The 11878-nt window shown below is 38.5% G+C and overlaps 1 protein-coding gene across 1 annotated transcript in view; it reads right to left on the bottom strand.

The window, feature by feature from the left end:
• The window catches only part of macrod2 (mono-ADP ribosylhydrolase 2), a 606396-nt gene that overhangs the window by 377550 nt on the left and 216968 nt on the right, over positions 1 to 11878 (bottom strand). The window contains exon 5 of the mRNA XM_016442374.1: positions 1203 to 1319. Coding sequence (XP_016297860.1) covers positions 1203 to 1319 — 117 coding nt within the window. The remainder of the gene's footprint in view (positions 1 to 1202; positions 1320 to 11878) is intronic.

An 11878-nucleotide genomic window follows, 5' to 3' on the forward strand; every position in this document is an offset into this window, starting at 1 on the left:
TATATACTGTATATAATACTTAGGTTTGGGGGGAGGGGGATTTAAGTAATTTTGGCACAATTTTGGAACTTTCCAGGTAGGAATGGTAGGTATGGACATTAATAATATGTAAAATCATATGTATTTCAAATCATATGACAACATAACAAAAATGTTAACCACTTGGGATCTGTCACATATTCAGGATAAGAACAAACTATTTTCTGCATAAACATCTACTTAAATAATATTTCACACCAAAATGTCACATTATTGACATTAAATGCGTTCAAAAAGGTGTTTATGTTGACTTTGAAAAAATGTCAAGACAAATCATTCCTTCTTCACAACCTGTGATTGAACGCCCCAGCCAACAGGTCGTGATACATGTGACCTAAATGTATGTTTTAGCTGCTGCCACTGATATGGTTTGCGCAGAGATGAACAGCATGTCATAAAGGATATCAGTCTCAGTACGCTAATGACACAAGCAGATGAGAGGCAATAAAGATGACAGACAGCCCGCTGTTACAGAAGAGAGGATGAGCTCGAGCTAAATTTCATGATCGACCTGATCCACTCACTCATTTATTGTGCAATGACGTTGTAAATGAGTGTGAACAGCTTTGGCAAAAAACAAAGCCCCATTTTCCTTGCTCTTGTTCCTTGTCAGAAACTCCACCCAAGTTGACAAAAACTACATACAGATTTTTTCGTCACAATTTTCTTTAGGAGACACCAGCTGGAGGGGAGATTTTTCCACCATGATCAATCATCTTTAATGGTCGACAGCAAGTCGACAGATACAGATTCTGAAGGCTTTTGAGAACGCACTCAGTTCGAAAAGATGAAGACAGTGACGGAGCTTGCAATGAGAGAATCGGTTGCTCAGACAGCCTGACAATTACCACATCAAACGCCATCAGAACCACTAATAATACCACTCCATTAATCACACATACGCGCTCGAACTGCGTCGCTGCAAACAACGGGTGCTCTGCCACAGGAACATCACAAAGTTGAAGCATGGTAACACTCACTCATTACACTGGTAATTAACTTTTCTCTAGAATCATGCTTATTGTTTAACAAAACTACAAGGTAAGATATCCGATGAGGGGGTGTTTGTGAGCGCTGCTGTTACCTGGGCTTCTGCATACAGTGGTCTTCATTTCATGCAACATAATAAAATAAAAAAATAAGGGCAACATGCTGATACTTACATTTAGCGGGGAGGTCGTAGCCGCAGGTGATCTTGGCTTTTCCAGTTTCACAGCCATTTAACGAGTGGCACTCTTCATACAGAAGATGACCCGCGGCTCTGTGTATGCAGCCATCCACTGAAAGAGAGAAACAACACTGATGTGACAACAGAAATGTTTGTTGCAATATTAAAGGTTTTTTCCAGCTGAAATAAAAATGCTGCCATTTATTCACCATCATGTTGTTCCAAAACCACAAAAGTAGAACTGTCACGCACAACAACAGTTCATAGCCTGTGACAAGGTCTGTCTATGCCCATAGCAGAAAAAAATTGTGAGGAAAAAATATTATATTCCTAAAAAATTCTCCTTTTGTGCTCCACAGAAGACAAAGGCATTAAGGTTTGGAACACAATGAGGAAATTATGATTTCAATTCTGTGCTGAGCTATTCTTACAAGCTAATGTTTTTAAACAGGACTGAATTCATATAGGCATCAACAAAATAAAAGAGCCCTTGTGGAAGGAGGAGTCATGACCCTTTATCTACTGACACTAAAAAAGTGCTAAACCACTTCATATCCCTGACCACTGTTAATTTGTATAAAATGAATGTCTTTTGTCTTAAAGCTTTGGTTTGATTTGGTGTGTTGTTTTGCTCTCCCTTGGTTGTCCCCACCTCCCGATGTTTTAATTTCACATGGGTAAACCCAGGATGCCTTTGACTGATGGTACAGCTTACATGAGTAGGCAGAGAAACAGAAATCCAAACGGTTTCCCTCCCTCTAAAAGCCCATGACCCATTATCAATCACAGAGAAATATCATAAAGGTACAGTCATAAGAAAAATAAATAAATCTGCAGAACATGCAAGCAGAAATACACAAACAAATGCAGAGCTCCTGTACTCTACTCTCAAGAAGATCATTATAAAGAGAACATGAAATGAAAACTGACCCCATTTACAGTATGTACACGTCATTCTTAAGAAAAAACAATGGTTTTCATAATCTTTCATCAAAATGTAATAACTTTTTCAATATCTGAAATGTATTATCTGTTCTGCTAATGTAACCAAGGATGACGTTGGAAAAACACTTTAACCAATTATAGCACAGTCTACCTTTCACGAGTCGACCAATCAAATCTAGCCCTGTCCTACATTTTATAGTTTTATATACTGTATTACAGAAGAGAGGATGAGCTCGAGCTAAATTTCATGATCGACCTGATCCACTCACTCATTTATTGTGCAATGACGTTGTAAATGAGTGTGAACAGCTTTGGCAAAAAACAAAGCCCCATTTTCCTTGCTCTTGTTCCTTGTCAGAAACTCCACCCAAGTTGACAAAAACTACATACAGATTTTTTCGTCACAATTTTCTTTAGGAGACACCAGCTGGAGGGGAGATTTTTCCACCATGATCAATCATCTTTAATGGTCGACAGCAAGTCGACAGATACAGATTCTGAAGGCTTTTGAGAACGCACTCAGTTCGAAAAGATGAAGACAGTGACGGAGCTTGCAATGAGAGAATCGGTTGCTCAGACAGCCTGACAATTACCACATCAAACGCCATCAGAACGCAATGGACATGTTGACAGAGTTGTGTAGGCGTACTTCTTTACATCCTGCTGTTATGTGAAGATTGTACGTTTCTTTAATACATACAGTACAGTTGCTGAGAAATCAGCATCGATCACATGGAGGGATCACTCAAGTTCAACAATGTTCATTTTATATAACAGCTCAATAAAAAAAGAAGTTAATATTGAGAAACTTACATTTTAGAAATTGCTTACAGTACTTCTGTTCTGTCAATGAAAATAGTTCCAAAGAATGCCAAAACTGTACTGGCTGTCATGTCTCCCAGCAACAAACAGCATTTGTGTTTGATTCCTGAATGAATCAGCATTTTGAACAATTCGATTTTTGTGAATATAATAAAGAGAGTCATTTTTGGGGGGTTGTGGCTAGAAGGGATACAGCTATGGCCGGAAGTGATGCAAAATCTCGCTGGATGAAAGATAAGATGAGATGAAATTTAAAATCTCGCTGGATGGACAGGAAAAAATTAAACGGACAGTGAAGACGACAACTAGCGAAGATTTTGCAAGACGTCCAGCCATAGCTGTATCCCTTTTAGCCACAATCCTTGTTTTGTTCCTGAATGAATCAGTGAACAATTCAATGCTTCACTCATTAAGATGGACATTAATGAATTATCATTTTTAAAGAAATCGATTCAGTGAAGAATTCAATGACACAGGTGTTTTCTTCATGAATGAATTAGCGTTTTGAACAAAACAGTGCAGGGAATGGCTAATTGACTTGCTCAAAAAGTCTACTGGCGCCACCTACTGGTGTTACGATGTAACCTACATAAAGAATGACTGACAATACTTAATTCGCAGACTTGACAGTTAAAGTTACACTGCTATATATCAGCACTTTCAGCTAATCAAATTCGCGGACCATAACCAACTATTGTATAATTTTGAACACTTTATAAACCAATGTCTACAATACAGCAGGCCCCTGTAAACAAAGTCCATTACGCATAAAGCCTCTTGCTCAGCAAACAGCATTGCCGTAAAAACAGCATATTTTGCTGCATGTAAAGTACATTATTACAGCTCTTATGCATTAGCATTAAAAGTAAGTTGGCTGTGAATCACACCTCTCGTGAATACGCCTGGTCAAGCACACCACAGCCTTTGAGAGATGAGTGTTACAGGAAGTGGAGCATGTTATTGCAGATTGCAAGCACGGTTAAAAGGCAATAAATTATTGTATATGTTGAATAGGTAATCAACATGCATGTGTGAATGTTTGGGCTTTAGCAGGAAGGAAGCATTTACGCAGGAAATAAACCCTCAGTAATGTCAATCTGTTTGTAGAAGCGCATGAAGATGTGTTTACTCAAAAGTAATAATTAATAACGCTTCGCAAAATGCTTGTTTTTCATTAAGGGCAGTTAAAAGCAAAGCTCATGCTGTTACGGTTCATCCCACTTGCTTACTGATCCTAGTCCTCAAGCAACCCACTGACGAGGTTGATTTAAATTAACAGTATTTCATTTTTCATATATAACATATTAATATTATTTTATATAACGGGTTATAAATTTGTAATCTCTAACTTTTGCTTTATCATGTTTATGGAAATTTCCCAGCCTAGAAATATGTTGCACTAATACACCTTTGTACATCATAACATCAAGTTTACATGCATTCCCAACAACCCCAACATACACATGGACTAACCATGACCTAGAGGTGAGCACTAGCATAATGTCTCCCTCTAATAATGTCAGAGTTCTATTTGTACATAGCTGTTGAGCAAAATCTGGAGCTGGAGGCCAAGGATCGGATGGAGATCAGGAGATACAAGTCAATCGGCACATGATCAAAATCAAGATTTCCTTACCTCTTCACAGCCTGTCAAAGCCCATTATTATTTGACCTGATGCTGCTGGTGAACACATCAAATGTTTTTGAGCTTTTGTGAAGCCTTCTCTCCTATATCTGATTATTTGATGCGTATGCAGCTCTCATATCACTGCCCTCTGCATGTCTCGGGCTGGTCAGAAAAACATCACAAATGCTGATTTATTCTGTATCCTCACAATCCCACGCCAAGCATGTACCATACTGGCCTGATAGCTTTCATCTGTGCTCGAATCAGCCTAAAAAAAGTGTTTTTACTTTTTTTCTCTTGCTTATTTTGTGTTTATCACTGACAAGGCCAGTGACTCGGTTGAGTGGTTTCTTGTAGAAATATGTAGATTTCTAGAGACCATCAGGGTTAACGCAGACACACCAATTTCAACAATGCAAAAATGCATGTTGCATTGTAAAATCAGCAACTTTGTAGGGAGCACTGTAAAATGGCTTATAGGCATGGAAGATTTAGATGATCAGTGTTAATTTCGTTGACGAATAATTTTCGTCATAATTGTCGTCAACAACATTTTTTTCACCGACGACAATGAGACGATAACGAACTAAAACTCTTTTTGAATGACAAAAACTATGACGTAAATCTATTGACATTTTCGTCAACTAATAAAAACGAGACGAAAATGTTAGGGAGGGACGATTTGGGATGAGATTCATTCAGAATGAATCTGCTGCGTGGCTCTGAGGTTATGCATACATATGAAAAGGCGGGACATAAGCTAAAATACACTTGCTGCACGTCGCATAAAACGTAAAAAAAATGTCAATATGTGATGATGAATGTACTGCATATAGACAGGGATGACTTCAGACTAAAAACCTATGCCTATGTCTGTGTGTGTGTCTGAGTTTTCAATTAAAAAAACAGCTACTAAAAGCACTGCAAAGTAAAATAAACATGCTACCAAGTTTTGGGGTCAGTAAGCAAGAAAAATTGGATGCATTAAATTGATCAAAAGTGTCAAAGAATTGTAGAAAATTTTCACAATTTTTTCAACAAATGCTATTCTTTTGAACTTTCTATTTAACAAAGAAATCTGAAAATAAATGTATCAAGGTTTCCACAAAAACATTAAGCAGCACAACTGTTTAACAGTTAAAATAATATGAGAATGAATTCTAAAGGATCATGTGACACTGAAGACTGGAGTAATGACTGCTGAAAATTCAGCTTTGACATCACAGGAATAAATTACATTTTAAAATATATCCAAACAGAAAACAGTTATATTAACTTATAATATTTCATTATAAAAAAACAAAACAGTAGGATATGATAACTTTGCTGTGCCCTAGCTGTTTTTATATTAAAAGCACAATAAAATTACATCAATTTTGGAAATAACACTGATGGAAATGTTTAAAGAATTTTTTCATGGTCCTGTTTTAGTTTTTTATGTTTTGTTTTGTTTTGTTTTTTTGTGTTTTGTGTTTTGTGTGTTGTGTGTTGTGTTGTGTTGTGTTTGATATGTTACATTTCATGCTTAAGCTAAAAAATAAGATAAGGGACATAAAAGTGTCTGAAGTTAAAGAAAACACGGTAGTGTGAGGGTGCAGATTTAGTTCTTTGCATATCTTTCCGATCACCTCCAGCTGGTGCTAGGTGAACTCTCCCCATGAGAGAAGAGAGCCAGGCCGGGTGAGAGATGTCTTCAGGTGCCTTGGAGCCTTCACCAGCTGCTGCTAAATCCTCCTCCTCTTCATCATCTTCTTCTCACTGGGCTCAAGTCCCTGGACTCGCGTCTTTTGTCCGCCTGCATGGGATTATCTATCACCCACATGCACACCGACACTCACATTAGGGGTGTTTTCAGACTCTCATCAATATTCTAGGCGAGAGGCTGCTGGACTGCAAGGTCTGAAGCGAGTTCCCGATTAGAAAATATCCGCAATACAAGAGCTTCAGAGCAACATATCGCTGGTTCTCTAATGCGTCGCAACCAAACGTCTGTTTGGCACCAGCCTACGTGACTTCCCGAGGATATTAAACTGATTGCATTGTTGTACAACGCAAGTATGATTTTCAGAAGTAATCTGGGAGTTCAGCTCACTGTGACAGCAAATTTGTTTGGAGACGAGTTCAGTGTGCTGGGTGCCGCAGATGCCATATCAGGTGATGCCAGCGTCAGTGTGAGTGGCAGCCCATGCTCCCCGTTTCGCTGCTAAGTGAAGGTATCAAAATGCACAGCCATTCATACATCTCTAAAGACAGGCAATCTGAAATCGCTTTGGGCGCTAAAACTGAAATCGTCTGCCGGCTCAATACCGTAATCTCACTAACCCCCCACCTCACCCACCGCAGGTATATTTAGAGATGAATTCCGATAAAAAATGGCTTTCGAGATGAGAAAGCAGAGCCAAGAGCCTATTCTCCAATCCAGCCCAGGTAATGAGCCCAGGGGCCCGGGCCTGGATCCCGGGCGCAATCATGTCCAGTCAGCCGATTCCTCGACTTTCTAGTCAGACACAACAACGTGTGGCACAAAACAATGTAATTCTTTGCGGGAATCAATAACCGTGGCTGTCTAACCGGGGGAATTTGTGTAGGGCTCGGAATGCAGGACTTACTGTTTCTAATCATTCCCTAGCGACTCAGATGATTTCCGTTCATGACAAATGAATTAACAACACTGAAAGCAGGTCTCAGCCGAGCCGCAGCAGAAGCGTGACCCAGATGCGAGCCGGGGTGTCAATTTATTTTCTAATCTGGGGAGGATTTAAGGAGAATTCCCTGCTGATTGCGATGCTAGCGAACTTACAAGGGCAGCCTCTGATCGTCATTAGCTAAGTGTGGTGTTTATTGTCACCTTTGAGCGGAGACCGTGTCTTCAAGAGATATAGTGTGCTATTTGCGTCTTTCTGGCGCAATACTAACAATTAATGGTCTTACCGATATACTGAAGCAACACATTTGTTTCTATATTTGGCTGCTTCATGTCATTAATATTCGGTGAGCGCAGTCCAAGACGTTTTTGAGAGCTTCTACAAATTGCCATCATCTGCTTTGAGGCTCATTATGCAAACTGTGATATCACAACAGGGGTCATCAAATAAAACCTACCAAGAGCATATTCATGCAGTCCCCTAAAGTCTAAAGACTGATCGCTTGGCTATTAAAGAAATTTGCAATCCCTGGCTTCCTGTGCTTTCAAGACAGTTGCCAAGGCTCTAAAAACAGCACTTTCAGCCTGTAGTAATCCTGCAACTATGCCACCCAGTGTAATATTTCACTCCTCTTCAAAAGCCAAGATGCCCCCGCTGGACCTTTCAACAGCTGATCTGTCATTTATCCGCTCCCCGACTATGCAGCATAGCATCTGGTGTTGTCCACCACGGCCATTCCAAGTCTCCTCCGCCATTACCGCTAATGTTGCATCGATCCGCTCAAGGCGTGTGATTGTAGGAAGTATGACTCAGCGGCAGTTGAGTTATTCATTTTGAAGGTGTTCTGCATTGATTTTGTCAACAATAATGAAGACGAAATTAAAAATTTGCATCATGACGACAATTAATCAATTTAAGACAGAAAAAAAGAGAGAAAAACACTGCAAGATGTTATGACTAAAAATGCACTAAAAATGTTTGAAGAGGAGAAATCTAGAAAGAATATGATTTATACCAGTAAACTGAAGAATATATTTTTTTATATTTTCAATCATACGTAATTATTTATTTTCCATTGACTAAAATCAGATGTTATTGTAGTTAGAATAAAACGGACTACAATGAATGAAACATTGATTCCATTTTAAAGATATTTTCAGCAAAAAAAATTATGTACAGTGTGTAGGTGCTTCTCTCAGATCCTTGCAACCTCAATATCCTATCACTCCTCCTGCAAAAGTGCAGACGGTGCCTGGAGAAAAGTCAGATACCTGTTGGGCACATGCATTTTTCCCACAAGCACTGCGGCGAGACAGTAATGCCTTGCTAACCCCCCAAAGGCCTTTCTCTTTCCGACTCTTTTCCTTTCAATTTTTCCCTCTGACACAAAGATCCTTGCTCTGCTTTCATTACAATACCCTGCTTTTCAGAAATGGTGTCAGGCACAATTTTCCCTCCCTAATTATTTTCCGTCCCCGTTGAGGTTTGGAGTTCAGACCTGGGGGAGCGGCTGCCATTAAGTGCAGGCCGGGGTGGGTTAGGGTGGGCTGGGTGAGGAACGGAAACTCTGGAGGTGGAAAGAAAGAAGAAGAAGAACTCGGTAAATTGTCCTAAATTAACTGCACTGAGAGGAAAGCCTCTGTGCCAAAAAAGTTGGCAAACACTCGGTGGTCCCGTGCCATTCTGTTGGGCCGAAAGTCAACTTTATGATTAGGTAACTGAAAGTGTTGATTCCAACTCTATGCCTTATTTCCCAGCTCCTCCCCGCCCCTCCTGTTCCCAGCCCCTGTGATTTACCACACAATTTTCAACCCAGCTAATTCTACTGGAGGAGATAATGGCATGAATTAGACCCTAATCAAGTGCCAATCAGAGATCCTTAGAACTCTAAATGTCAGATATTAGACGTCTCGTCACCCGTCGCTAGTTTCAGAGCTCCAACGAATTGTTATATTAGCTAATCACACTCACTGTTCAGGCAGTGGGAATAAAGAGAGCGACATTATTCAAGTTCCCTTGAAAACAGTGATGAAAATGATAAAAATCTCACCTGTCTCAATGTTAATATCAGATTTAACTGGGAAGATACAGATAAGAGTTCTGTCTTTTATGTTTGATCCTAGGCCTCATCTACATGGATATGTCTGCATTTTAGCCTCTTATCTACAAGTAAATTCCATTCCATACACTTGAGACTTCTAAAGTGAAGACATTTCTGTAATTCATGTAAACAGGTAAGATGTTTTCATAATTTTAGTCATAGTTTTTATCTTTTTACAAAAATATCATTTTATAAATATTAATTAAATAAATGTAAATATAAATTTACATTTACATTTTGTCAATATTTCCCTGACATATTCATTTTAGTCAGTTTTACTGTTTTAGTATAGTTGTACATATATTATAACGCAGTAAAGTCTGTGGTCATTAAGTTTTTTATTTTATTGGAAAGGAATTTTTACTTTTATTCAGCAAGGACGTTTTCAATTGAAAAAGCGACAGTAGGCTTTTACAATGTTACTAAATATTTATATTTCAAATAAATGCTGATCTTTTAAACTTTATATTTATCAAAGCATCCTGAAAACAAAAACAAACATTTTAAGTTTAGACAAAAATATTAAACAGCACAACTGTTGATTGTCAATATTGTTAATAATAAGAAATGCTTATTTAGCAGCAAATCAGCATATTTGAATGACTGAAGGATCATGTGACATTGAAGACTAGAGTAATGACTGTTTAAAATTCATATTTGCCATTACAGGAACAAATTACATTTTAAAATAGAAATAGGTGTTTTAAATTGTAATGATATTTTAAACATGTACGGTTTTAACTGTAATCAAATAAGTGCAATGGTGAGCATAAGAGACTTATTTCAAAAACCTTGAAGCATATTCAAATATTTTACTAACTTAAACATATATCAACATTTAACAAAAACCTCCTGAAATAACATTATGAGTATCCTACTCTGATACGGTGTATAAAATATTGTGTATACTTTATGCTTTTGGTATTTATTGTCTGCGGTTTGAAGCTTTTTAAACAGTTTGGGTTTTAAAAAAATCTGAAAAATGTGTAGACAAGGCCTTAGACTGTCATGTTTGCTATGATGGATATCACGGGGTGGAGTAGATCTCACTTTTGGACATATTTCATTATGGAGGAGTAAAAAGCAGGAAACAAATGCTCTAAAGGGTCAAGTACAACATAGAGCAACACAATTTGTTTTCACTCTCTCTTGTCTTCATCGTTACAGTGAACACATATTTACCATACTACGTACTTTTAATGTGCAAAAAACAAAAAATGCACTGAAACGCAGTGCTCTTATATTTCCAAATAAATATGTAAGATAAGCACAGCCCATTCTTTAAAAGGTCCAAATAGTGCATCCAGCATCCAGCTATCTTTAGAAAACTACATTTGATCTGTCTTTGTTGTGACTAAATTCTTTCAGTGAAGAGAAAAGCTCATAAAAGGTTTTAGTCCTCGGTCTCTCGCTGTGATCAAACTGCTTTTCAGTGCACTCACATACAGTATCAATGTCATTAGGCCGGACCTGTGAACACACAACCAAAACACCTCTAAAAGCAACTCTGAGAAAGAGAAAAAAGGAACAGGAACCCCATTCCGAACATTCTTATTGGATTAGAAGATCCGCAGACACATCATAATGCATTTCCTATAATGTTTTGGCCACAGTTGGGAAAAAAGGAGGAAAGAAAAAATAAAGTCATCGGGGTAACACTGGAATAACACTACTGTCTAGCACCCAGGGGGTTGGGTCAGGCATTTCAAAGAAAACACAGGATTGTTCCCAGGTTCATAAAGCGTCCTGGGCCAGGTTAGGTTACCAAAGCTCATCTGGTGCTGGCGTTTTGCTGCACAGGACTCTGACAGCTGCGGACGGCTCGGTGCCAGACCCCGGCGGAGCTAGATTCCTGGGGACACCGTAGCCCTGACACTTGCCGGTCATTCTGAATGTTTTGTGCTGTTTTGTTAGACTTGTATTTCTGGTGTGGGCTCTAGAGGAAGCAGAGTCTGTCAAATAAGGGCAAGAGACGGTCTACATTCTCAACAAAACATCAAGGCTGAAGAACTGTGGGTTGCGATTTCCTTCAGACAGTCATATGTATGTACACACACACACACACAAACTTGCACCTCCTTTTTCCAAAAAATATAACTGTGATTTTTCACCTTTGACTTCTCATACAGTGTCTTATTACAAAGAAAACGCTCTGCTGATATGACCATTATCACCTGCACCCTCGGGTCAGATTGCCTTTGGCACCTCTCCATACAGTCGCAATTACTCTTCTCCAGCAAAGCTAAAGCAACACATAAACACAGAGGCATTCACGCATTCATTCACACGCACAAATATGCACAAGAAAACCACTTAAATGTACCACCAACACATGTTAAGTGGGAAAGAGTGTCTTGTCATTTCAAAGACCTTGGACAATATATGCGAGTTTAATTATTGCTGTTGTGCTATTGCTGCCATATGAATGCATAACTAGTGACTTGTTCACTAGCTAGATTTTTTAATTATATGTATATACATTATATGTATATATATATATATATATATATATATATATATTATATATATAT

Source organism: Sinocyclocheilus anshuiensis, unplaced genomic scaffold (genome assembly GCF_001515605.1).
Source record: "Sinocyclocheilus anshuiensis isolate Anshui unplaced genomic scaffold, SAMN03320099.WGS_v1.1 scaffold487, whole genome shotgun sequence".
NCBI classification, from domain to species: domain Eukaryota; kingdom Metazoa; phylum Chordata; class Actinopteri; order Cypriniformes; family Cyprinidae; genus Sinocyclocheilus; species Sinocyclocheilus anshuiensis.